General features: G+C 33.9%; 1 protein-coding gene across 2 annotated transcripts; it reads left to right on the top strand.

The window, feature by feature from the left end:
• Positions 1-278: 278 nt before the first annotated feature.
• LOC133284178 (UDP-glucose:glycoprotein glucosyltransferase) lies at positions 279-25893 on the top strand. 2 transcript variants are annotated; one of them, XM_061481168.1, is made up of 37 exons: positions 279-489; positions 604-1032; positions 1168-1321; positions 2463-2634; positions 3227-3300; positions 4108-4204; positions 4330-4442; positions 4544-4659; positions 6033-6090; positions 6548-6700; positions 6801-6899; positions 7624-7770; positions 7880-7948; positions 8779-8870; positions 9018-9180; positions 9631-9765; positions 9844-9943; positions 10033-10127; positions 10277-10389; positions 10519-10729; positions 10989-11057; positions 11211-11356; positions 15128-15229; positions 15422-15569; positions 16479-16535; positions 16619-16749; positions 19889-19977; positions 20111-20457; positions 20581-20670; positions 21058-21122; positions 22321-22423; positions 22536-22694; positions 22843-22983; positions 23138-23181; positions 23280-23394; positions 24971-25123; positions 25235-25893. In XM_061481168.1, the coding sequence occupies exons 1-37, from the start codon at positions 326-328 to the stop codon at positions 25403-25405; spliced, it is 4884 nt and encodes a 1627-aa protein (XP_061337152.1). In that variant the 5' UTR covers positions 279-325; the 3' UTR covers positions 25406-25893. The 2 variants fall into 2 exon arrangements, with proteins under 2 accessions (XP_061337152.1, XP_061337153.1); XM_061481169.1 differs by having other exon boundaries at positions 20111-20463.
• The last annotated feature ends 1963 nt before the right edge of the window (positions 25894-27856 follow it).

Here is a 27856-nt window from a genome sequence, read left to right as displayed (position 1 = left end):
TTTCTTTTGGCATTATAGTACATCAAAATTAAAACTCTTATTTTTTTATTTTCTTTTATTTTACTTTTTTGGAATTAGAATTATAGAGCTGAAATATTAAGGGGTGACCTGGATTGGACCAGTTGGGCCGAGTGACCCACTTCTTCCCAAATGGAACCAATAACCATATAGCGAATATGTCACACAATATGACGTGGCCATGGTACTCTCAATCTTAGTATAACAACATGCGACTAGGTGCTTGAACTTCACCGGTACCTAAACGGCGTTGTCGTGTCGCCGCCGCCGCCACCGCCTCGGGTGCTTGAGTTTCATTTTGTCGGAAATGGAGTGTTGTCGTAGATCTGGAACATATTGGGTTCTGATTGTGGTTGTGTCTTGTTTGGGGATTGCTTCAACTTCAACTTTCGCTGACACTCCAAAGCCTAAGAATGTCCAAACTGCCCTTCGTGCTAAGTGGTCTGGTACTCCTTTGCTTTTAGAAGCTGGGTATGTTCATCTCTCTCTCTCTCTCTCTTTTTCAAATTTATTATCCCTTCAATTCAATTCAATTCAGATCACAGGAACAATGATTCTCCTTGCCTTTATCTTTGTGTGAAACAGTGAATTATTATCTAAAGAACAGCAACACCTTTTCTGGGACTTCATTGACATTTGGCTTAATGCTGACGAGGATGTTACTACTTCTCATTCTCATGCAGCTAAAGATTGTGTTAAGAGAATTTTAGAATACGGACGCACTTTGTTAAGAGAACCATTAGCGTCGTTGTTTGAGTTCTCTCTTATTCTGAGATCAGCATCCCCTAGGTTGGTGCTTTATCGCCAATTAGGCCATGACTCTCTTTCATCTTTTCCTAACTATGAGGAAAATGTGGAAACTGAAAACGACACTGAAATTACAAAGTTAGATCCCCTGCGTGTTGGTGTTAACCTTAAAAGTCCTGATGGAAAATGTTGTTGGGTGGATACTGGTGAACACTTGTTTTTTGAGGTTTCTGAGCTACTGTTGTGGCTTCAAAACCCTGCTCAACCGTGAGTGCTGCTGCTATCTTTTGCTTTTGTGTCCTTCTCATTTCATGTTCTGTTCTTTTTTTTGGTTTTATTTCAAAGTTGTTTTTAATAGTGAGCTGCATGAATTTCGTTAAACCTTTAATCTTTTGTCATCAGGCTGGGCGATTCATTTCAGATACCTGAAGTGTTTGATTTTGATCATGTTCATTTTGATTCAAGCTCTGGAAGTCCTGTCGCTATCCTTTATGGCGCTCTGGGGACCGTATGCTTTAAGGAGTTTCACACTGCTCTTGTTGGAGCTGCTAAACAGGTCCATTCCTTGATTTTCTGTTTACGGGGAATGAATTGAGTGTAATTAATATCTCAATGTTTTTCTCTACATTATGAAATCTACGACACGATAAATAGATTAATAGTTGTGTATTTGTTTCTTTTCCTTCCTTTTGTTTTCTGTTATACAACCAGGTGAGGTCTCCCTTCGATTCATATTAAGTCATTCAAATACAGCTAAAGTAGCAAATTTGTTCTTGGAAAATTTGATTCTTGTTAGGAACAATATTCTACTTTCATTTTATTACTAGCACAATTCAGTACTCATGCTGAAGCTGAAATGACCACATTTATATAACTTAGATTATCTATTTCTCATAATTCAGGTGCAATTTATATCATTTACTTTAATTTATAAGTTTCTTTCGCCATCTCTTCTCTCCCTTGAAATCTCCTTATGTTTTACCAAATAAATGATTGTGTTCATATGGTTTGATCCCAAGTAATATCCTGGTGAAAGCAAATCAATTTTAGAGTTTAGTGCAGTGTGATGCTTAATAGACTGTCATCATAATTTTCTTAAGCTACAAGGCATTAAAGCATACAATATTCCTTTAATCCCATGTTCAATCAATGAATGGCCTGTTCAAGAAGGCTTTAAGCACAAAAGATAAATTATAAATTTCATTAATAAAAGACTTGGATTAAATGAAAATATCAGTTACAGATTCAGAATTGAGCTACATCAATATCCCAAAAAAGAAAGTATAGCTATACATAGAGAAGAAATTGACAAGAGAAAAAATTGTACAGATATGGATGTATAACATTTCCATATATTAGATTATTAACTATTAAGATTGGAAAAAACTGGGAGAATTCCAATGAAGGAAAAATAGCCACTCCGCTTACCAAAAAAAAATAAAAATAGCCACTCCTATTGTGTATCATATATTGTCTTCTTTTTATTTTATTTTTTTAATTGAACAAATTGATCAACACAGAGAAGATAAGTATATTTATCAAATTGTCGTAAAAAACAACTGCCTATTTGGTTATGATTCCTTCAAAGTAATTTTTTTTATTAAGAGTTCGGTATTTGTAATTCTCCCAAAAACACTCTTGTAATGATTATATTTGTTTCCTGTGCAAATGTTGATATGTCGCCCTAATATTTTTAGGGAAAAGTTAAGTATGTAGTAAGACCCGTGTTGCCAGCTGGATGTGAAGCAAATTTCGGCCACTGTGGCTCTGTTGGTGCAAGCGAGTCAGTAAACTTGGGTGGTTATGGTGTGGAACTTGCTTTAAAGAATATGGAATATAAGGCCATGGATGACAGTACAATTAAAAAAGGTTGGAATGATTGACATGCTGTATGAGGTTTTATATTTTGAATGTAGATGCAATTTTGTTGTCGAAAGTTGGCAGTGATGAATTGTAATTGCTTTGTTTTCCCTTTCAATTTTTAGCTTAAATCATAATTTTGGAAGTTTCATCATATTATTAGAGAAAATATACTGTATTCTTTCTTTCTTTTAATTTTTATGTATTATCTCAATGTTTGCTTTGCTATCTCTAGAATATGATTATTTTGTTTCTTAACCCCCTCCACGAAAGTTCTCTCTCTCGCCTTTACTTTTCCTTTTCATGTAATTTTGGTTCGTTTTGTAGGTAATGCGTGCTGATTCTCAATGTATACTCCTGTTGTGTTCTGGCTTTGACTTTCAAGTCTGAAAGTCTTATAAGTTTTGATTATTGATTTTGAAAACAGATGGTTAAAAAGAAATATTTCCTAATTTTAATTAATTTAGGATTAACAAATTTGTTTATCTGTTTAATACATATTTCATCCAAATAAAATGATCAGGTAAATTTTTTTAGTAACAAGAATAGGTTACATGTATTTTGTGAATAATTGCTTTATTAATACAGTTGTGGGTTGCAGGAGTAACTTTAGAGGATCCCCGCACTGAAGATCTTAGCCAAGAAGTCAGAGGATTCATATTCTCTAAAATTCTGGTTTGTACAATCTCACCTACATTTGTTTTTCATCATACACGTGTAAAAGAAAACTGATATTTGTAGGCACTATCAATTAGGTCTCCGTTTTTTGTATATTAAGTTAGAATGGGGAGTATGCTTTAGTCCCCACCCCACCGATTTTAAGTGGTATATGCTTTAGTTTGACAAATGCTAACGGGAGAAAGTGGCTTTTTATTTGCTTTTGATTTTAGGAGTAAATGACAATTTTGTTGTTGTTAAAAGTGTCAGAAGAAAACACTAGTACATTAGATGTTTACAGTTTAGCCTTTGAAGAGCCCAAACAACATGAGAAAAAGAAATAAAAAAAGAGATAAAAATAGAAACATAACCAGAACAAACAGGAAAACATCAACTGCATCACTCTAGAGACTGGAGAATAAATTGTAAAAAGGCCTTTTGCTAGTTTATTTTCTCTTTGAAACTATGGTTCCCACAATTCACCTTAAAATTGAGACTCGATATTGTATATCAGGAATTGATAGTTTACATAAATATGCTAATAAGCTCGTACCATTCATGTCATGGATGTTGTTTTAAATTCAAGATATCACAATTGTAGCTTTCTCTTATCCATTTTACTTTATTATACCTGTTTTCTTATTAAGCGAGCATAATGTTACCTTGATTCTATATTTGTGATGAGTGATGACATTTTCTAATCTATCTGTTTGATATCAATGAATCAACATTTAGATATAAAATTTTGTTGTTTGTCTTAGTTAGATTTATGCCTAGGAAATTATTGAGGTTCGTATGAGCTGACATGTTTGTGCTTACTTGCAGGAGCGTAAACCAGAGTTAACATCTGAGATCATGGGTTTCAGGGATTATCTATTATCATCAACCGTATCAGATACGCTTGATGTTTGGGAATTGAAGGGTATTGGAACCTCTGATTTTCCTGATAACTGGAATTGATTGATAATTTATTTTCCATGTTAGTGGGGTTGAATGAACTGTGCTGTAATGTGTTTTTTTTTTTTTTTTTTTTTTTAATGATAACAGATCTAGGGCATCAAACTGTACAGAGAATAGTCCATGCCTCTGATCCTCTGCAATCAATGCAGGACATCAATCAAAATTTCCCTAGCATAGTCTCTTCTTTGTCTCGCATGAAGGTAAATAACCTTGTTACTTTTGTTGGATGCTCAAGTATTTATTGGACATTTTTTTCTAAAGTAATTGTCTATTATTCTTATGGAAATGTGATGTGTGACAGCTTGATGATTCTGTTCGAGATGAAATAATGGCAAACCAGCGGATGATCCCACCTGGCAAGTCTTTAATGGCTCTGAATGGTGCTTTACTCAATGTGGAAGATATTGACCTTTATCTGTAATATTTTTTCTCCTGCTGATATCATTTACATTATAATGCTGAAAATGAAATATTGTTTGTTCTTTGTATTTCATGTTCGCACGTGTATTGTAGCTTGAGGTTACCGTTACTCTATCCTCTCCAGCATATGATAAAATTGCTATTGCATCTTGATGGTTCTTTTGTTTGTGAATAATAAAGATTGAAAGATTTAGATCAAGGTCTATTTATATACTTCAGTTTGTGTTTATCAAGGTCTATTTAGTTATTCGATGGAATTCCTCATTTAGGTTAGCTTAATTATCAAAGTCAAAGGCATTTTTTATCTACAGTAGTATTTGATTCTATCAACTAATTAATATTATTAGTTGAAAGAATTATTTTGGGGTTCTAATCAAGTTAACATTTGGCCGATATTTGATTGTGGTTTTGTGAGTACTATTGTTTAATAGACACAGATATCCAAAACCTGCTGAGGAAGCCGTGGTCATTATATTTTGTAATTCTTTTCTCTTATTTTTTTTTTCTTTTCACCCAATTTTTTTTTCCTTTTTATTTGGGTTCATCTACCGTTGACAAAATATGTCACTTAACAGGCATATGAATACCTGGTCATGTGGGCCAAAATATTTAACTCAAAATGTAAAGTATGTGTGTACCAGGTCTTATAAATCTTTTGTCCAATATTATGGTTTTCCAGATACAAGCCAAATTACAGTGCTATAACTGTGAACTGTGTTTAATACTATTACTGTTGATGCTTTATATGGTTCCCAATCCTTCGTGCCAGACCAAGGATGTAGACTACAATCGAGGAAGGGTTGCATATCACTAAAAATTCTTTTTTCTGGTACCATTTATGGCTTCAAATAACTTAGTTCAGTGTTTGAGGACTAAACCTCTCCACATGAGCCTTCTAGACAAACCCAAGCTTCATAGTAGTTGGTTACTTTCAACCCTATATGTTGTTTTGTTTTCCTATGCCTTTGCTTCTTGGGGTGATAAATTATCTGACTCGATTAATAAATGTTCTGCTTATTTTCCTTATTTGAGATGTTTAAAAGGCTTCTGTTACATTCTTGTTCTACTGTTCACAGGAACTTAGTCATTTTGCCAGACGTTATTGTCCCTGTTATTTGACTTCAAGCATGGACAATGACTTGAAAAGTTAAAACATTTCAAACTCCACTAAAATGCCTTCTTGGCACATGGATTTCATAGTTAATCATGTTAAACTTGATATTAAACAAGAATAACTTTCTGGATGACTTGTACATGTTGATTGTGCTTTTCTGTCATTTGTTTAATAAAACTTCCATGGATGTCTTAAACCTCAAGTTAAATGAAAAATTTCAAACTTTTGAAAATATACTCTTGTTATCTTCTATTAGGTTGATTGACTTGGTTCATCAGGATTTGTTACTGGCTGATCAGTTCTCAAAGTTGAAGGTGAGTGCCATCTGATTGTCATTTTGGCATATTTTTAGTACTGGACTAATTTCTATTAACTGGTTCATGGAGCTAATACTAGTGAACAGAAGAAAATAATCATCGGATGCATTCTAATACTTAAGATTCTATGTAGTTATACACAATATAAAAGCTGGTAGAGTATGATGGTTTTAGATGTAATCAGCGATAGTTGCCTACGAAAAGTTGGGAACAAAAAGATGGAAATGAGGACAAAGTGAAGTGGTTAATAGTATTGCTTGGGTGGAAAAAGATGCTCGTTGGCATAATGAAATTATTAGCACTGTTATGCATATTGGCATCTTTCCATTTTTCTTTTGAGTTTAAAACTTACTTTTTGCATGTCCATTTTGAAAAATTAACATAGATATTTTGCACTTGACTGATGCTTTACTATATATCTAGACTATAATATTGATGTTCCCAGTAATTGCAGATTCCTCGTAGCACTGTGCGAAAACTGCTGTCAACTTTACCTCCTTCGGAGTCCAGTATGTTTCGTGTTGATTTTCGTTCTAATCATGTACATTATCTCAACAACTTGGAAGAAGATGCTAAGTACAAATGGTGGAGGAGCAATCTTAATGAGGTTAATTAATCCTTGATAAAACTGGACAATATCATTATTTTCAAATTATTGATGTTGTAAATTTTCATCTCAACATCATCTGTTTTTCTATTTTGTTTAGATCATGATGCCAGTCTTCCCTGGGCAGCTACGTCAAATACGTAAAAATCTTTTCCATGCCATTTTTGTTCTTGACCCAGCTACCACTTGTGGTCTTGAGGCAAGTTTATATCCTCAAGCTTAATATTTTGACATTGTTCCTTGTATGTATTTCTGTTAAACTCATGGGTACAAGGAGAATAAGATGGTGAATATTGAGAATATTCTTGCTAATGGGCTGCAGTATAACAAACTGCTGGTGTGGCAGTGTAACAGAGAAATAGGGGAGAGAGTGAGGTGGTGAACTATGAGAATGTGATCTAATTTTCACTATTGCAGAACTGATACAAGGCTCTCTATATAGAGAGATCAGAAGACAATAAGCTATGGGCAGAAATAACTAACTGCCGGGTCAGTAAATGATATTAGCGCAATTCTAACAAAATAACAGAATACAATAGAGTCTATATCAGAAGCTAAACAAGCTAATGTATCAGGTATAGCCGCAGGACTGACTGCCTACTCAATTATTGTGAGTGGAAGAGGAGAGGTCTTGGGGTATTCGGTTAGAGGAATAAGAATATACAGAAGAGTGAGAGAAAGAGAGCGGTAGGCAGAAATTTGGGGAACTCTTGGTGTGTAGGTATATCCTATGGCTAGGGCCTCAATCTTGGATTGGTTCATTTGTTTTTGTGTTTCCCCCCTTCTGTTCTTGTATTTCAAGAAATTCCAGAATTCATTTCTGGTGTAAGGAGCTAGTCTCCATTTTCCTTATCAGTAATAAAACCAGTTTCTAACAATTTCGAAATCCCTCATTGCATGGCTTGCTGTTTGAAACCTTGCAGTCCATTGATATGATCATATCATTGTATGAGAACAATTTTCCTCTGAGACTCGGGATTGTACTGTATTCTTCAAAGTACATTACGCAGTTAGAGGGTCATTCTGCCAAAGATGATGGAGATAAATTTGAGGAGGATATATCTAATATGGTAATTTTCACCTTTAGTTGTTGAGTAATACAAGCACATTTGCACCACATTTTTTAGGAGAATTACTGGAAAGATTATGATACATTGTCTTTGTCATTTCACTTTTCAGATTATACGTCTCTTCAGCTATATCAAGGAGAACTATGGTGTCCAAATGGCTTTCGAGTTTTTGAGCAATGTATAAATTTGTCTTCACTATTAGTTATCTTCTGTTCTCTGTGTTTCAATGATCTTGTTTTACCATTGCTTTTAGTTAGAATGAAAAAGGATTTATATACAAGATTAACATGACTCAAATCCAGAAAAATACATAAAATCACTCTCCATTAAACCCCGACTAGCGAGGGTAGGGATGAGTGCAATCTTTGTATGCAGTCTTACTTTTGCATATTTGCAAAGAGATTTTTTTTCGAATTCGAACCCATGACCTTAGACATGAAAGAGCAGCTTTACCACTGCTCCAAGCTCGCCCTCTTAAATCCAGAAAAATACATATTAGGAGAAAACTGACAAATGCAGTTATATGCTACATGCGTCTTATCTAGGTTCAAACATTGAATCTGTCAAGTTTCCTGATTTGACCCAAAACTACAAATCACCACCCATATCATTCACATTACTTTTTTTGTTTCCATACTTATAACTGGACAATTTTTCTGTATAATCTCTAACTTAACAATTCAAGGGTTTATTACAAAAGAAGTCATGAACCTAGTTTCCATGTATTTCACTGCCTCCTAAGTGGCTTCAAACCCCCGCCCCCTTTTATCTCTTCTTTCCCCCCCAATTATCATAGAAAACAAGAAAAGCCCACTTTCTTGATATAATATGCACCCTATTTTGCCTCTAAGGTTCCAGTTTATCAAGTTTTTCATTATATGGGTAAAAATGACACGTCTTTGTCATAGATAAGCTTTTTGTCAACACATGTTGAAATTGGTCTGAGTCATCTAAAACTAATCTTGTTTGCAATTCAATTGAAAGAATATCTTTGTACATGTTTTGTAGGTTAACAAATTACGCATTGAATCAGACAATCATGTAGATGATGCTCTTCTTGAACTGCACCATGTTGAAGGGGCATTTGTGGAAACAATATTGTGAGTTTACTGGACTTTTCTAGAAACTAGTATGCTGCTGACATTTTTCTAATATGGTGCTTCCTTTCTTTTTTCAGTAACATTCTGTGTTTTTATTTGTCTATTATTTATTGACATGGATTAAATATTCTGACTATTTTTCTGTAGGCCAAAGGTAAAATCCCCACCTCAAGAGATATTACTAAAGCTGGAGAAGGAGCCAAATTTGAAGGAATTGTCACAAGAAAGCTCCATGCTTGTATTTAAACTTGGTTTGTCTAAGCTTCAATGCTCTCTATTGATGAATGGGCTTGTTGTTGATCCGACTGAGGTAATGACCTTTTGAATGTTTTCCTCTACCACATCTTATTTCCAAAACAACTATAATTTCCTAATCTTTCTGGAGTTATGCTCTTTTTGTTTCCTTTAATATTTGGGGTAGTATACCTCAATTCACAACATTTTATACTTTCCTTTGTAGCTGGCCTTAGAATTGTTCTCTTCATTGTGAATGAATGTACATTTTTTAATGTGCTCCTTATTTAACTACCAACTGTTAACCACTTTCACGTTACTCTATAATGCGCATCCTGCACTTTGGGGGATCCCAATCCATTTTAGTTTTGTGCTTGATGTGTTGTTTAACTTTGGGTCTACTTTGTGTGCTCAACTTTAGTTTCAAGTACTCAATTTATGTTATTAACTATAATCATGTTGTCATGATAGAGTATTGATAGACTAAGCTTTTCTGCCACTTATATTTACGAAATTGATTCTCCAGGAGGCTCTGCTAAATGCCTTGAATGATGAGACTCAACGAATACAGGAGCAAGTGTATTTTGGACAAATAAAATCTAACACTGATGTATTAGACAAGTTCCTATCAGAAGCTGGTATTCAACGCTATAATCCTCGGGTATAGTATTTTTAAAAATTTGCAAGTTCTAGGAAACTCATGTAATGATATGTCACTAACCAATTCTGATTAGTGTAGATTATTTCTGATAACAAACCGAGGTTCATATCTCTGTCTATGGTTGCTTCTGGAGAGGCATCTATACTGAATGACATTGACTACTTGCATTCTCCTGGAAGTAAGTTGCTGACATTTTAGAACCAATAGGTTCGTTCTTACAGTCTGGTTCTTTTGTTTTAACATGTGGATTGGTTTTATGCAACCCAGCCATGGATGATTTGAAGCCTGTGACACATCTTCTTGCTGTTGATATCACTTCAGAAAGTGGGATGAAATTACTTCGCCAAGGCTTAAATTATCTGGTTAATACTGATCTGTATTTCTGTTGAAGTTGAATCTTATTCGTAGTTATAAGTTTTTTCACCTGATGCCTATCATGATTGGACCTACTTATTCCATACTGTTAAACAATTTTTTTTTTTAATATTTACAATTTCACATTATGCTACAGATAGAAGGGGCCAAAGATGCTCGCGTGGGTCTTCTGTTTAGTGCCAATCAGAGTACAGATTCATTTAGCCTTCTTTTCGTGAAGGTTTTTGAAATCACTACATCCTCATATAGGTTTGTTTTTTAATTGTGGAATTAATAGATTGATTAGTATTTGATTCTGCAGTTTTGCAAATTACCTTTTTATGTTAAAGTATGGTTTTACTTTTATATCAATTTGTGTGAATGCATGGTTTTATGCAGCCATAAGAGGAACGTATTACACTTTTTGGATCAGCTGTGCTCACTTTATTATCAGAAATACATCCCTACATCAGCTGTGGAAGTTGATAGCACCCAAATATTTATTGATAAGGTCTGCGAGCTTGCTGAGGCTAATGGGTTACCATCTGAGGGCTATAGATCTGCCCTCCCAGAATTTTCTGCTGATGAAGTGATAAGGAATTTGAGTAAGGTACTTTTGGTTGCTCTGCCATTTAAACAATCACATTTTGGTGAATGTCAGACCCATTAATGCTCCCCTATGCCTCTTACTTTTACTTTTTTTATTTGATCCTAGTATCTGATAGAAATTATTCTCTGCTTCTCCCCTTCTTTTATTTATTTGGTAGAGGCTTGCACAGTTCTAGACCCAATCTTTTGAGCCTTTTACTGACATTATTTTTTATTCAATAGTCATGAAAGTTTGTATTAATGAGGCTTCTTGTTATCAGGTGGGAAAATTTTTGTATAGGGTAATTGGGTCTGAATCTGGTGTTAATGCTGTCTTCACTAATGGAAGGGTAAGACTGTCTAGTCTCTTTGGTTATTTCTAGTATACTCGGTCTCTATTTTGTGAGGGTGTGTGTGTCTATTTAAATTTAGATAGTTTTTCATCAATGATAGAATCTCTTTGTCAGTCCTCCCGAGTTAACTTTAGCATTTATGTTTTATAGGTAACTTATCCTATTGATGAAAGCGCATTTTTGAGTGCTGATCTGCAACTTCTTGAATCAATAGAGTTTAAGCAGAGGACAAAGCATATCGTGGAAATCATTGAAGAAGTGGAATGGCAGGATGTTGACCCTGACATGCTGACAAGGTTTTTTTATCTTTGCTATTTCTGTTTTGAACCTGTGGTTATTGCTTGATGACTATGTACATCTATCATCCTCCCATCACAAAATTTGGTTTTGCATTTTGCTTGGTATGAAAGAAGGTGAAGATTTCTAAGTATATGTGGATTACAATAGTTATTTTCTCTATGCAAACTTTCATACCACCAACTTGAATGACAAGAAGGTTATCAAGAACATCATTCTGGATGAGTTATATGGTCTTCTGCACAATATACTACCTGATGAGTTAGACACAAACATGATGTGACTCTTTGCTGATGCCGAAAGTGCATAAAAAAGTGGCTAAACAGAAAATTGGGATTTTCTCAAAAGAGTAACCCTCCGGTTCTCAATTTCTAATTATCAAATAACAAAATTCAACTCCTAGAATAAGGGTTATAAGTACCTTTTTATAGACTAATTACAAATTGATCCAAAATTCAAAAATCTAAAATTCTAAAAATAATAAAACTTCCTAAAATAAATAAAAGTAATTAACATCTAAAAAATAAATAAAAAATTACAAATAAATAATTCAAAATACATCCCAAATCTTTAATCTCAAATCATTCCAAATATGTTGTTTTCCTTTTCTTCCCAAACAAATCACAATCACAATCACATCTGCTGCTTTATTGGGACTTGGATTCGATTGTAATTTATTGTATTTCAAATCATTGCCTAATTCAACAATTGGGCCATATTTATTAGGTCACAACTCTAGTTGACTACGAGCTTCTTCAATCAATGGTCGGGCCATGTACAATGGGCCAACTGTAAGTGCATCATTCTCCTCTGCTAGAAAAAGATTCGTCCTCGAATCTTGTTTATCTCCACTGATATCAATTTCTTTGAACAAAAACTCATATGATAAATCTTCCTCTTTTAAATCTCCATAATTTGATTCTCCATCAGATTTATCATAGACTGGCTTATCATCATAAACTGAATCTTCATCATAAGATGGATAATCATCATAAATGGGATAATTATCAACAATCGGATAATCATCATAAATTGGATTATCATCATAGATCGGATCATCATCACAAACTGGATTATGATCATAGACTTCAAAGTCTGGAATGCTGATTTGCATCTCGATATCTTGAAAAGTGGACTGATTTCCAGGTCGTACTTCCCAATTTCGTCCCTGGTTTAGAATCCCCAAGGGATTGACGTCCTCTTCTTCGTCATCAGATGCGTCATCTAATTCCATTCCTTCTTCGGATTGAATGCCCAACTTTGTCCACACAAGTCGCAGCTCCAAATATTGACTTTCCATGCTCTGCACCTCCATAAGAGTTTGCTTCAAAATTTGAATTTTCATGCATACCCGCACGATTCGTCGCTCCAAATCTTGAATCTTCTTTCTCTGTGGCCGCACACATAGTTGTTTCAAAACTTGGATTTTCTTGTCCAACGCTTGCTCAAGTTGTTCCTTCAAATCCTGGATCCGCCTTCCGAGCTCTTCATTTTCTATGTCTCGCGAGTCAATCTGACGCAGTTGTCTATATTCTTCAGGAACGAATCCACGTTCCCTACTCTTGTGACTCTGCTGTCGTCGACCTCCACAATTCTGTTCAGCCATTGGTTGAAGGCAAACCTAGTGCTCTGATACCATATGATGTCGAAAGCGCATAGAAAAGTGGCTAAACAGAAAGTTGGGATTTCATAAGAGAGTAACCCTCCGGTTCTCAATTATAATTATCAAAATAACAAAATTCAACTCCTAGAATAAGGGTCATAAGCACCCTTTTATAGACTAATTACAAATTGATTCAAAATTCAAAAATCTAAAATTCTAAAAATAATAAATCTTCCTAAAATAAATAAAAGTAATTAACATCTAAAAAATAAAAAATTACAAATAAATAATTCAAAATACATCCCAAATCTTTAATCTCAAATCATTCCAAATATGTTGTTTTCATTTTCTTCTCAAACAAATCACAATCACATCTGATGCTTTATTGGTTCTTGAATTCGATTGTAATTTATTGTATTTCAAATCATTGCCTCTTTCAACAATTGGGCCATATTTATTAGGCCACAACTTTAGTTGACTACGAGCTTCTTCAATCAATGGTTGGGCCATGTACAATGGGCCAACTATAAGTGCATCATTCTCCTCTGCTAGAAAAAGATTCGTCCTCGAATCTTGTTTATCTCCACTGATATCAATTTCTTTGGACAAAAACTCATGATAAATCTTCCTCTTTTAAATCTCCATAATTTGATTCTCCATCAGATTTATCATAGACTGGCTTATCATCATAAAATGAATCTTCATCATAAGATGGATAATCATCATAAATGGGATAATTATCAACAATCGGATAATCATCATAAATTGGATTATCATCATAGATCGCATCATCATCACAAACTGGATTATGATCATAGACTTCAAAGTCTGGAATGCTAATTTGCATCTCGATATCTTGAAAAGTGGACTGATTTCCAGGTCGTACTTCCCAATTCCGTCCCTGGTTTAGAATCCCCAAGGGATTGACGTCCTCTTCTTCGTCATCAGATGCGTCATCTAATTCCATTCCTTCTTCGGATTGAATGCCCAACTTTGTCCACACAAGTCGCAGCTCCAAATGTTGACTTTCCATGCTCTGCACCTCCATAAGAGTTTGCTTCAAAATTTGAATTTTCATGCATACCCGCACGATTCGTCGCTCCAAATCTTGAATCTTCTTTCTCTGTGGCCGCACACATAGTTGTTTCAAAACTTGGATTTTCTTGTCCAACGCTTGCTCAAGTTGTTCCTTCAAATCCTGGATCCGCCTTCCGAGCTCTTCATTTTCTATGTCTCGCGAGTCAATCTGACGCAGTTGTCTATATTCTTCAGGAACGAATCCACGTTCCCTACTCTTGTGACTCTGCTGTCGTCGACCTCCACGATTCTGTTCAGCCATTGGTTGAAGGCAACCTAGTGCTCTGATACCAAATGATGCCGAAAGCGCATAGAAAAGTGGCTAAACAGAAAGTTGGGATTTCATAAGAGAGTAACCCTACGGTTCTCAATTTCTAATTATCAAATATCAAAATTCAACTCCTAGAATAAGGGTCATAAGCACCCTTTTATAGACTAATTACAAATTGATCCAAAATTCAAAAATCTAAAATTTTAAAAGTAATAAAACTTCCTAAAATAAATAAAAGTAATTAACATTAAAAAATAAATAAAAAATTACAAATAAATAATTCAAAATACATCCCAAATCTTTAATCTCAAATCATTCCAAATATGTTGTTTTCCTTTTCTTCCCAAACAAATCACAATCACATCTGTTGCTTTATTGGGACTTGGATTTGATTGTAATTTATTGTATTTCAAATCATTGCATCTTTCAACAATTGGGCCATATTTATTAGGCCACAACTCTAGTTGACTACGAGCTTCTTCAATCAATGGTTGGGCCATGTACAATGGGCCAACTGTAAGTGCATCACTTGCACTAAGAGGGAAACGAGAACTTAGGAGTGCAAATTTAACAACACTGTGATGACTGTTTATAGTCTGTTGTTCTTTGCAGTCCCTAGTTAGGTGTTATGCTTGAAGTTAAAACTTGTCCATGCTAAGTGTTTTTAATTGTTTTAAAAAATCATTATAAAAATGTGTGTAGCATTTTTTTTCTTATGCAATGACAGACAGTATTTACAAAAATATTTATAGTTGCTCAATCTTTTTTCTATTTTCAAAATATGTGACAATTTTTAATCTTTCCTTATGTTGTTTGCAGCAAATTCATTAGCGATATTGTCATGGCCTTATCATCTTCAATGGCTATGAGGGAGCGGAGTTCTGAAAGTGCTCGTTTTGAGATTTTGAGTGATCAACACAGGTACTTTTAATTAGTTACTGTGTGTACTCAATTTAGATAGAAAGAATGGTAAGTTGAAAAATAAAGACGTGAATTGTGTTTTATTTTATCATTTTTTTAAGGTTTATTCCTGTTTGGTTGCTGACTTAACTTAAGTTCAACTGTATATTTATATGATATTAATATTTTTATGCCATTGTTTGTTCTGTGCAGTGCCATTATTCTACCTAATGAAAATTCTAGCATTCATATTGATGCGGTTCTTGATCCTTTAAGTCCAACCAGCCAGAAGTTGTCTGGAATTCTTCGAGTTTTGTGGAAATATATTCAGCCCAGCATGAGGATTGTACTGAATCCATTGGTTGGTTGATATCTATAGTTCTATTTACATTTATAACTATTAAACGTTTTGGTTTTCTGTTACATACTTTGTTCCTTCTTTAATAGCCTTCTTAGGGCTATGTGATCAGAATAATAAAGATGAAAAGAAAATTGTAATTATTGTTTCTTTTATCTGGAATTTGAGAATACAAAAGCCAAAGTGTTATCCTTGTGGCTGAACTATGAACTATTGAACTCCCCTTTAATTTGGCTTTAATAAGGCCACAGGGAAGCTATTATAAAGTTGTATGCCTGGGCCATTTTAGTATACATTGCAACTTCTATCTGAATTGATACTATCATTTTACTTAATCCTTTTGTATTTCCATCTGTATAAGTTTGTAGAAGTAGCTCATTCATTCTATTGTGGTAACTTACTAGTTTGTAACTTTAACACCCTATTTTACTAAATGAAATTTAGAAAGTATAATCTCTAAAAGAAGTAAGGGGGCGAATCGGAGCAGTGGTAAAGCTGTTCTTTCATGACTGAAAGGTCATGGGTTCGAATCCAGGAAACAGCCTCTTTGCAATTATGCAAGGGTAAGGCTGCGTACAAGGATTACCTCCACCCCACACTCGCTAGCTGAGTTTAATGGGAAGTTGTTTGTTTTAATAATCTCTTAAAGAAGTATAATATTTTTGTCCTGACTCTAATCATTGGGATATAAGGCAGCATATATCTTACCCTGCCAAGACCCCACGGTAGGAGTGGAAGCCTTGTTTGTCTCATGTATATATCATGCTGTTTACGTATAATCAATTGTATTTTTTTTTTTAAAAAAAAAAAACGTAACACAAACTTCCCATTGGTACTCTACAAGCTATATTTTCTTTTAATTTACTGCCAATAATGCACCGATATTGAATGCTATTTTTCATTTCATGCCAGAGTTCCCTTGCTGATCTTCCTCTGAAGAACTACTACAGATACGTAGTACCGTCAATGGTACATCTTGTACTTTTAGCTTTCAGATAATTCCAGAAAAGATTTGATGTCTGGTTTCTTAGGATTTTTTGTTAATTTTGCAGGATGATTTTAGTAACATTGACTCTTCAATAAATGGCCCAAAAGCATTTTTTGCTAACATGCCATTGTCTAAGACTCTCACCATGAATCTTGATGTTCCTGAACCTTGGCTTATTGAGCCCGTTATCGCTGTGTATGTATTATTATCCTTAGCATTTGTTAGATATGAAGTCATTCATGAGCCTCCAGCTAACAGATTAAGGTTTTAGAAGAGTTGATCTTGAAATGGTATCATCCTAAAAACTTAAAGCTGTTAGGTGGAGGCTCATTATCTAACAAGGTTATTTCTTAATTTGCTGATTCCTGGATTAACCTTTATTTTCTGTCTACTTGCCTGAAAGTAGAGAAGGTTTATGGACAGGGTGTATATTATTCAGAATAAATCTTATTGACCTCCCTCATTTTAAAATTTGTTTAACTATGCCTCTTCTGTTAACTTATTGTCATACAGGTTAAAGCATGCTAGTCATGTTTGATGTTAATACACTTTATCTAAAAAATACCATTATCTTTGGTTAGAGAATATAATATAAAACCATTAATATGGCCTTCACCTAACAACTTAAACTTTTGGGTTGAATTGGTTCTTTACAGAGCCTCTGTGACCAAGTGGTCAAGAGTTCGATTCTCATCAGCCCCGTTTTATTAATAAACAATAAAATATTATGGAGCTTCTAAGCATTAGGCATCTGTAAACTTGCTCGTTTGTGTAGGTCATAGGTTCGAATTCAGGAAACAGTCTCTTTGCATATATGCAAGGGTAATGCTGTATATAAGGATTGCCCTCACTCTTACCCTAGTCGGGGTTTAATGGAGAGTAGTTTTGATGCCGAAAGTGTATAGAAAATGTGGCTAAACAAAAAGAAAGGATTTCATAAAAGAGTAACCCTCCAGTTCTGAACTATAATTATCAAAATAATAAAATTCAACTCTAACGACAAGGGTCTTAAGCACCCATTTATAAACTAATTCAAAATCTAAAATAAGAAAAATTCCTAAAAATAAATATAATGGTAATTACCTTCTAAAAATAAATAAATAATTGCAATTAATCATTCAAAACACGTCCCAAATCTTAGATCTCAAATCATGCCAAATTTGTTGTTTTTCTTTTTTTACCAAACAAATCACAATCATATATGCTATTTCATCTGGACTTAAACTTGATCGTAATTTTTAATATTTCAAATTGCTTTTTCTTTGAATATATGGGCCATACATATTGGGCTATAATTCTGATTGACTTCAAACTTTTTGAATCAACAATTGGTATGGGCCAACTGTAAGTGCATCATTCTCCCTTGCTAGGAAAAGATTCGCCCTCGAATTTGCTTCATCTTCATTGATATCAATCTCTTGAGGTATAAACTCAAATGATAATTCTTCCCATATTAGATCTTCTTCATCTGATTCTCCATCAGATTTATCATAAACTAAATTATCATCGTAAGTTGGATAATTATCATAAATTGAATTATTATCGTAGATCAAATAATCATCATCAACTAAATTATGATCATAGACTTCAAAGTCATGAATGTTGAGCTACATCTCGATATCTTGAAAAGTGCACTGATTTCCAGTTCATACTCCCTATTTCGTCCCTAGTTTAGAACCCCGAAAAGATTGACTTCCTCCTCTTCGTTATCAGATGTGCCCTCTGATTCCATTTCTTCTTCGTATTGAACGTTCAACTTTGTCCATACAAGTTGCCGCTCCAAATATTGGATTTTCATGCTTTACGCCTCGACAAGTTGTCGGTTCAAAACTTGGATTTTCTCGTTATGCGCTTGCACAAGTCGTTTCTCCAAATCTTGGATTTTGTTGTCCAACACTTGCTCAAGTTGTCACTTCAAATCCTGGATCCGCCTTTCAAACTCTTCATTTTTTATGTCTTGCGGGTCTATCTGACGCTCTTGTCCGTTTTCTCGAGGAATGAATCCACGTCCCTTGGCTTCACAACTCTACCATCCACGACCTCCATGATTCTCTTCAGCCATTGGTTGAATGCAACCTAGTACTCTGGTCCTAAATGATGCCAAATGCACATAGAAAAGGTGGCTAAAACAGAAAGTTAAGATTTTATAAAAGAGTAACCCTCCGGTTTTCAACTATAATTATCAAAATAACAAAATTCAACTCCAACAACAAGAGCCTTAAGCACCCTTTTATAAACTAAATACAAACTAATTCAAAATCTAAAATCCTAAAAATAAATATAATGGTAATTACCTTTTAAAAATATATAAATAATTACAATTAAATCATTCAAAACATATCCAAATCTTAGATTTCAAATCATGCCAAATTTGTTACTTTTCTTTTTTTGCCAAACAAATCACAATCATATGCTGCTTCATTTGGACTTAGATTTGATCGTAATTTGTTATATTTCAAATTGTTGCTTCTTTGAATATATGAACCATATTTATTGGGTCATAATTCTGATTGACTCCAAACTTCTTGAATAAATGGTTGGGCCATGTGCAATAGGCCAACTGTAAGTGCATCAGGTTTTTTTAAGCATTAAGCAAGGCCTATGCATTGTCCACCCTTCAAATTCAATGGGTTCTTGTATAAGAGTGGCCGTATTAGAGAAATATAATATAAAACCATTAATGTGGCCTTCACCTAACAACTTAAGCTTTTGGGTTGAATTGATTCTTTACATCTTTGATAATAAAGAAGCATGTGATAGATTTGAATCTGAAAATAGAGGTACTAAAAATGACTCTGTTATTTTCATTCAGAATTAAAGGTTACAATATATAAACTAGAATAGCAAGCCGTGGGGAGAAAAAAAGGAACCAAAAAAGGATAACTATACCTAAGCTTCAGCCTATAGACAGAAAACTACCAAAAATAGAAAGCGGAAAAAATTTGCAACTATTAATCCAATCCCTTAATCCTTGGGATTTTAATTCGGAATCCAACAGAATCAACACGTTCAAAACTTTAAAATGATGTGAACTACTAAGAAGAATAAAGGGCAAGTTCTGCATCTAAAGATCTAAACTTTGGTTAATTTCATAGTTAGCGGAAGGTGCAGACTTTAAAACAATGAATCAAGTTAAATTGGTGAGTTCCTAATAAAATAAAAATGCTGTGTACTTTTCTGTTGGTAGAAAGTATTCCCTTTGTTATTTCTCAAACAAGAAAGTAAGTAGATGCAACTTTGCCATACCTTGAGGGAGATCTGTCTAATTAACTCTAACATGTATTCTCTATGTGTGTGTATGTGTAATGAACTTTTGTGATTTCTCATGCTGCAGTCATGACCTGGATAACATTTTGCTTGAGAACCTTGGTGATACAAGAACATTACAAGCAGTTTTTGAACTTGAAGCTCTTGTCCTCACTGGTAAAATTGCATTTTGTTTATTTATAAATATAGACTAGTAATTCTTTGTGATATTGTCAATAAATAGCATAAATTACTAAGTAATACTTTCTACAATTCCATTGTCATTCTTATCAATTAATCATCTAATCAGGTCATTGCTCTGAGAAAGATCACGATCCTCCTCGAGGTCTTCAGCTTATTCTTGGAACCAAAATTACACCCCACTTAGTTGATACCCTTGTGATGGCCAATCTTGGCTATTGGCAAATGAAAGTCTCTCCTGGGGTTTGGTTCTTGCAGCTTGCTCCTGGTAGAAGTTCTGAGCTCTATATTTTAAAAGATGATAATGGAAGTCAGAATAAACAATCTTCAAAACTCATTACTATTAATGATTTACGGGGTAAAGTAGTTCATATGGAAGTAATAAAAAGAAAGGGCAAGGAACAAGAGAAATTGCTGATTCCTGATGATGATGAAGATGCGCAAGATAAGAAGAAAGTGAGTGCTAGTTTTTAAAAGTTATTTTTCAAAATATATTTCAAAGTAAAACAAAGAAAACATTACTATTCAAATGCAAAAGTAAGTGCAAACCCTCACAGATTTCTTTGATTTTTTTTGTAGGGAAGTAGCTGGAATTCCAACCTACTAAAATGGGCTTCTGGTTTCATTAGTAGCAATGAAATATCTAAAAATGCTGAAAGCAATTCACCAGTGAGTTTTATTTTATTTTTTCCTGTTTATTCACCTTGTCCCTTTTGCATGAATTCATTTGCTCATTAGATTTCCTTGAAAATCTTGTTTAGGGATTCTTAACTAAAAATTATAATCAAACTTTGTGTTGTGTTATAAAAATTTTTAATCTGATTGTTGTTATATTTATGCCTCAAACTTGGCTTTAATTGTTGAATGAAAAGACCATTGTCATATAGCCTTAATGATGCATCCAATCATTTATATGCACCAAAAAACATGCTAAGTTTTGAATATTTTTCTAACCCCTTAGGCCCTTGCCTATTTCTCTTTCATCTTGTCTACCTACTTCATACTTTCCCAGAGTTGTAACAAACTTGTAACAGACTGAACTTTTTCTCTTAATAGGAGAAAGGAAGGGGTGGACGGCATGGAAAAACTATTAATATCTTTTCAATTGCTTCTGGGCACCTGTAAGTGGTTCTCTCGTTTTAACTTGATATTATAATTTGCTTTTAATTATTGCCAAAAAGAACTTTTTGTCTCTTATAATTTGCTTTTGGTTTCGACCTTTAACATTTTTTTATCGCATTTCAGATCTTTGATTTTCTAAAGTCAAGAAATGTTTTCTTTGATCCAAAATCTATTAGATATTGATGGAACTGTCACATGTATATGGCATGGCCAAAAAAATGCATTGCAGATACAAAAAAAAAATATCATGGCATCTATTTAATGTGACAAAACATTGTCTGTTTTCTGCTCCTTCATGGATTTTCTTCTCCTTTCCTATCTCTCTGTTTCATGTACTTAGAGGTTTTCAATTGAGAATACCTTTCTTTTTCATTTTCTTACAAACCTTTCACTTGATGGTCCCATGAACTTCGAGGAATTCCTATCAATAGGATAGGTGTTCCTCTTTATTGCAATTCCATCAAAATCAAGCCAACTGCAAGGTAATTAGTGAAGGTGCAACTTAAGTTCACAGCATGATCTTACTGCTTTTCCAATTAGTTAATTGACATGATCTTAGTCTTTGATGATATAGTTTTATTTAGGTGACCCTCGATCATGACCCCAAAACCAGAAAAAAATTACATGTCTTCAAATCTTTTATAGATTCCACGCCACAATTTCCATCTTTATCTCTCTATTCCTACTTTGATGATCGTATGCCTAATTTATTCTGACACTGCCTACCAATTTTTCTACATTATCAATTTTGCAGGGCGTTTGTATTTTTTTTAAATCTTAATTGTTATATTCGTATGCATTTGTTAGCGTATCATATTGCAAGAAGTATGTAGTGCATGAAATCAATCATTATTTGATACTCACATCACACAGAATGGGGGAATTTGATGACCTAGTTTATTTGAAGATTTCAATTTGTAATTTACTTTTCTGTGCTGTGAGAGAATAGGGTCTGGGGTTGTACAGCAGAATACAATTTGGGGTTCTTGTGCGTGTAATTGCTGGGGTATTTTGGGAGGTCAAACTTATACAAGTTTTAGGAAACACAATTCAGTGTTCATGCATATAACTTAAGGCAATTTTGCTGACAAAAGTACAGTTGCGGATGCGAATTACACCTGTACCTGAATTTTAGACTGTTTTTTTTAAGTTGTTAGATTTATTTAGACTTTGTTTTGGTTGATGTATTCTTGCCAGATATGAACGCTTTCTGAAGATTATGATTCTGAGTGTTCTAAAGAATACACATCGTCCAGTTAAATTCTGGTTCATAAAGAACTACCTCTCCCCTCCTTTTAAGGTTACGTATCCACCCAATATATGCTTCCATTTGTATATTGGAACTTTAAAGTAGAATATAATGAGTTTGCTTGACATTCTTGAACTATTTTGGTTGTCATCTTAACACACAGGATCTGATTCCCCGCATGGCCCAAGAGTATGGTTTTGAATATGAACTGATCACATACAAATGGCCTACATGGTTGCATAAGCAGAAAGAAAAGCAGCGAATAATTTGGGCATATAAAATCTTATTCCTAGATGTCATCTTTCCCCTTTCCTTGGAGAAGGTATCTTGTTTTTCTTCTTCTGCTTCAGAATCCATGCACTCTCAATTTCATGGTGTCAAATGCACCACACGAATTTGACGAGGATGCTGGTAAATGAAAAGAAAATTCCCATGTAAAAATGTGTTTTAAAGTCTACCTATATTTGCAGGTTATTTTTGTGGATGCTGATCAAATTGTCAGGACTGACATGGGAGAACTCTATGACATGGATTTAAAAGGAAAACCTCTGGCATATACTCCTTTTTGTGATAATAATAGGGAGATGGATGGATATCGGTTTTGGAGACAAGTAAATGCCACTTTTTGATCTTCAATTTATTTATATATCAATTATTGTTCTATTTCATTGTACATGAACTCTTGGTTGTCATCACACCCATACAATTATATGTAGATGCAGCACTGAATGTTAAATTTTTGTTCACCTTATTCTTGTGCCATAGGGTTTCTGGAAGGATCATTTGAGGGGAAAACCATACCATATTAGGTTAGAAACTACTTTCTTGATTTTCTTGCAAAAAAAAAAAAAAAAATGAGTTACATGAATGTCCTTTCTCTGATGGTTGTTTCCATTTCTGCTTGCAGTGCTTTATATGTTGTTGATCTGAAGAAGTTCAGAGAGACTGCAGCTGGAGATAATCTCAGAGTTTTCTATGAAACTCTTAGCAAGGATCCAAATAGTCTATCCAACTTGGATCAGGTAAGTGGTTGAGTCAATAGTTCTTCTTTACTTATTTATTTATTTAGTTGAGAAAAGATCACTTAGAAATTCAGTTGTCAAGTATGGTTAAATAGTATCTATCACTCACCACTTTGTGGGAGGATACTGCCTCACATGAAATTCCAGTGCACAGTAAATGACTGCTTTTTATTGAAACAAAGTATTACTTTAAGTGAAACTATATAAGATACTGGGCGGTAATGATCAAGCTGAATAACCGATTAGTTATAATATTGTAAATAGAGTAGTTTAGTGTTAAAGACAAAGTCCCAAATTGTGTATTTTTCTTTTGTATTTCTTTTTATTCAGTTATATAATAGTCTCCACTATGTAATTGAAACCCACGGATCTTAGTATATGCCTCTTTGGTCCTAATATTTATTTAACAAATACCATGATGGCAAAAATACCTAACCTAAAAGCTTAAGTTGTTAAACGAGGGTCCAAAAATAGCGGTTTACCTTTTGATGTAGATGTCTTATCATTAGTTATGAAAGAAATTCTTCTCGTTCATATATATAGTAACCTGTAATGATTTTCTTAAAGAATATGGAACCCTCCCCATTCACCAACCAAAAAAATTGATGTGTTAAATAATCAGGAAACAAGAGATATATGTTTAAATCATTGTGTCTCAATAGCACAACAGAGACTCTATTATATAGATGGACTATAACAATTACATAACAAGAATTTAATGACGTGTGACTCCATCCGCCACCAACCTATTTACTATATTTCCAACAATATGAATGGAAATTTTTAGGCATTTTTACAATGTTCTCTCTTGAGTGTTTATCTTTGTTAATGACTGTTTGATAAGTCCTTTTGAATTTGACTATTCCAGTGTGTGTTATATCTCTTGCCCAAAAGTGTTATTATGAGAAAGATCATATGATCAGTCGTCAACAGCAAAACAAAAGCCTTTTTGCACCAAAGTAGTCAGCTACATAGATCAAACAATCCCATTGTGTTCTGGCAAAAACCAAGTTTTCTGCCCTTTAGATCTAAACATTTCTTAATAGTTTCTTTGGTCCTCCTCTACCTCTATATATTGGGCTTTCCTCTATATGATCAACTCTTTTTACTGGGGCCTCTATTCGTTTTTTCTCGCATTACCAAACCATCTTAGGTGAGATTATATCATCTATTCCTCTATATGCAAAGATTATGTGATCATTATTAAAAAAAGGGGCGACTACTAGGTGACAGCATGTTCAGGTTAGGAAGTTTTAGAGTTGAAGAAATTAATCTGGTGGAATTCTTATTTGATTTTGAGTAAGTTGGAACCAGGCCCTTTTTAATTAGTGAAATCTGAAAAAAATAAAATTGGTAATCACTTACGAAGGTCTATTACTTAAATGTATGATACAAAGGTTAAAGTATATATACATATTTTATTCATTAAATGTTCTTTTTATGTGAATAAATTTTAGGGCCTTTCTTTATTAAGATGAGCTCCTTTTCATTTACTTCCAATGTATCACCCATTATCCTTGGTGTATATTTATTTTGAGGAACCTTTTTAGCTGAGATTTTGTCCTCCATGGTTCAGGATCTTCCTAATTATGCTCAGCATACTGTGCCCATTTTTTCTTTGCCCCAAGAATGGCTGTGGTGTGAGTCATGGTGTGGTAATGCTACAAAATCCAAGGCAAAAACAATTGATCTATGCAACAATCCCATGACAAAAGAACCCAAACTTCAGGTGAATATTTACTGTGTTCTTGGAAACTCGCAACATATCACTGCTGATGTTTTTGCAGCTCGTGTTGTCTTCTACGTATACTTCTTAACTTATCTCTAATTGGATATTTAGGGTGCTAGACGAATAGTATCTGAGTGGCCGGACCTTGATTTGGAGGCGAGAAGATTCACTGCACGAATCTTAGGCGATGATCAAGAATCTCTGCAATCTCCTATCCAATCAAAGGATCTGAGTAATGAAGATTCATTGAAAGAGGATTTGGAATCCAAGGCCGAGTTGTGAACTTAATGGACAGGAAAGCTTTGTGCAATTCAAAGTTTTTGAAAAAATCTCTGATCCTTGATGCAGTTTGACACATTATAGCATCATGATATCTTTCTTACCAAGGAGTGCCTGGCTGATATATTGGCATGCAACCAAATTGTGAAATGCAATGAAGATTGCCTTCTCTGTTGGCCAGTTCCGGGGTAGAGTAATGTTTTGTGAATTTTAATCTTGACCTCTTGAATGCAATCATTGTAGACATAGTTAGCTATTCAGGCCATTTAATCTCACTGATTTTGTATACCGGCATTGCTTCCACTCCCCTTTTGTTCTTTTCAAGAATAAATCTTCTGAATATAATAGGGAAGATTGCTGGAATTTAGCAATGCTAAATATAAGACAGTGATAATGTAACTTTATTTCTAATTATTTGCTGGTTATTCATCTCTCTTTTGCAATGGATGCATGCTACCATAATACCACATTTATTAATTGAGATTAGTGGGGAAAGAACTACTTTGATTGATTTGTTTCCCTCTCCCACCCACTTTATTTCACCCCTTATGACAACTGATGAAATGTTAATTCATATTATCTATCCTTAGGCATTGAATAGGAACATGGGACAAAATTACATAGGAATTTCTTTAGCTGTTGCATATTTTATGAGGGTTATTGCAATTATGTATGTATCCGATGATAATATTATTGATGGCTAGGTTGCAGCCTTGATCTTTATTTATGGTTGCACTTGATCACTATGTTGAAGGAGTACGTATTGAATTTGTAGCTCCTCCAGAAGTTCAGGATTTCTGATCCTGCTTTAATTGTTCCGGAAATTGGAAAACACTTGAGCACTATAATTACAACAATAGCGAACAAGTTAGTCGATACTTTTTAATAAAAATTTCCTAATGAAAGATTCAAATATTTTTTAATAAGTTTTCCCTTTTGTGTTTCACTTTTCAAAAGGATAAATACTTTAGTGAGAATCTTTAATAATAGTACTTTCTATTTTACCGCCTCCAATTGTTAAGGAAGATTGGGACAAGTGTTTGAATCCACTTTTTCTCTTTAAAATGTTTGGTGCGTATTTGTTCGATGTTATACTTAATATATCTTTGCTGATTTCTGAATGTAAATGTGCATAAATAAATAAATAAAATAAAATTAATTTTAGTAAATGTAAATAATATGTGAAAAAATGTGTACCATAGCATTATTATTATTATTATTTTATACCAATCTTAATTATCTTTTTGAGGTGAGTTATCGCCGAAGCGAGTATTTTCGCAAGTTTTAACTTTTTGAGCCGACTATAGGATTAATCCTGAACTGGGGCTTAGTTAAAGGTAAAGTTAAAGTTCATCGCTCTCTCCAATGATGTATTTGGTTATTCATTTATATAATCTATTAATTTTCTATCAAAATAATAACTAATAATATATGTTAACTTGATATAAAAATGATGTCGGTAGTTTAGGATTTTCGAAGAGAAGCCAATGCGATTTGGATAGTAGTTTCCATCTTTCTTTCTTTTTTAAAGAATATGTCCTTAATATTTTTAAAATGTAATTTTCAAAGAAAATAAATTTAATTTTTTGAATTTCATAAAATAGTATAATGAAGAGATGGTATATTCATTAAGTTTTAAAGAGCTGATATTTTTCAACTAAACGTTTATTAAATGATCTGATCTTTTAAAATGTTTATTGCCCTTTAAAATATCTGTTTGAGTAGGAAGATCCCCACCAGCTTTTTATCTTCAATAAGCACAAAGAAAATATGCTGCCCATGCACCATTTATATTCCTTTTTGAAGTTGGAGGAAGGTCCTAGAGAAAGTGGAGAATTTTTTAAATTTGTCAATTGTCATTGTTGCTAGATTCGGTCGTAATCTTATCAGAATTACAGGACCACTACCTTACGTAACTAACTTTTCTTAATGCAATCCATTTTTTTTGGAAAAAAAAAATGCGACCAAACGATGGTAGCTCAATTGGCAACAAGTAGAGATGAGAGCATGTGTTCGATGCTCTCCGGTACCATCTTCGAGAGATGTTTAAAGCCTTAATTTCGGGACTCACCTCGAATCAGACTCGTAACGAAGCGATGAACCGATTGGAATATTAAAAAAAAAAAAAAAACCATACGAATGGTTGTGTTGGTCAAATGCATCTTCAACATGTTCATATCATATTCAATTTTTTTTTGGTGAACTGTAGGGGAAAACCCCACAGAGACTAAACAAAGGAAATTTTACACATAGCGCTAGACGCTGAAAAATCTGCTCAATACAGAAGCCAAATCGCAGGGGGAGGGGAAGGAAAAGAACAAAAATTCTGCTATAATGCAGTGAACAATCAGACATAAGTAGAAAGATACAGTGGATGCTGTATAAATTAATCTATGTTTCTTATTATTTACTTATTTATTTTGTAACTGTAATATTTGTTTATGTTTTTGTTTT

The sequence above is a fragment of the Gastrolobium bilobum genome, unplaced genomic scaffold (genome assembly GCF_033153095.1).
Source record: "Gastrolobium bilobum isolate Gb01-03AN ecotype WA unplaced genomic scaffold, APGP_CSIRO_Gbil_v1 utg19911, whole genome shotgun sequence".
Lineage (NCBI taxonomy): Eukaryota > Viridiplantae > Streptophyta > Magnoliopsida > Fabales > Fabaceae > Gastrolobium > Gastrolobium bilobum.
Note: the sequence above shows the minus strand (reverse complement) of the source record. Positions and strands in the feature narration are given on the sequence as shown.

Bases quoted from the DNA above. Each gene is read 5' to 3' on its own strand.
- LOC133284178 (XM_061481169.1), top strand. From the start codon at position 326: ATGGAGTGTTGTCGTAGATCTGGAACATATTGGGTTCTGATTGTGGTT. The intron at 6,091-6,547 runs GTGAGTGCCATC...CAGTAATTGCAG, and splicing joins ATCAGTTCTCAAAGTTGAAG to ATTCCTCGTAGCACTGTGCG. The intron at 22,695-22,842 runs GTATCTTGTTTT...CTATATTTGCAG, and splicing joins TTCCCCTTTCCTTGGAGAAG to GTTATTTTTGTGGATGCTGA.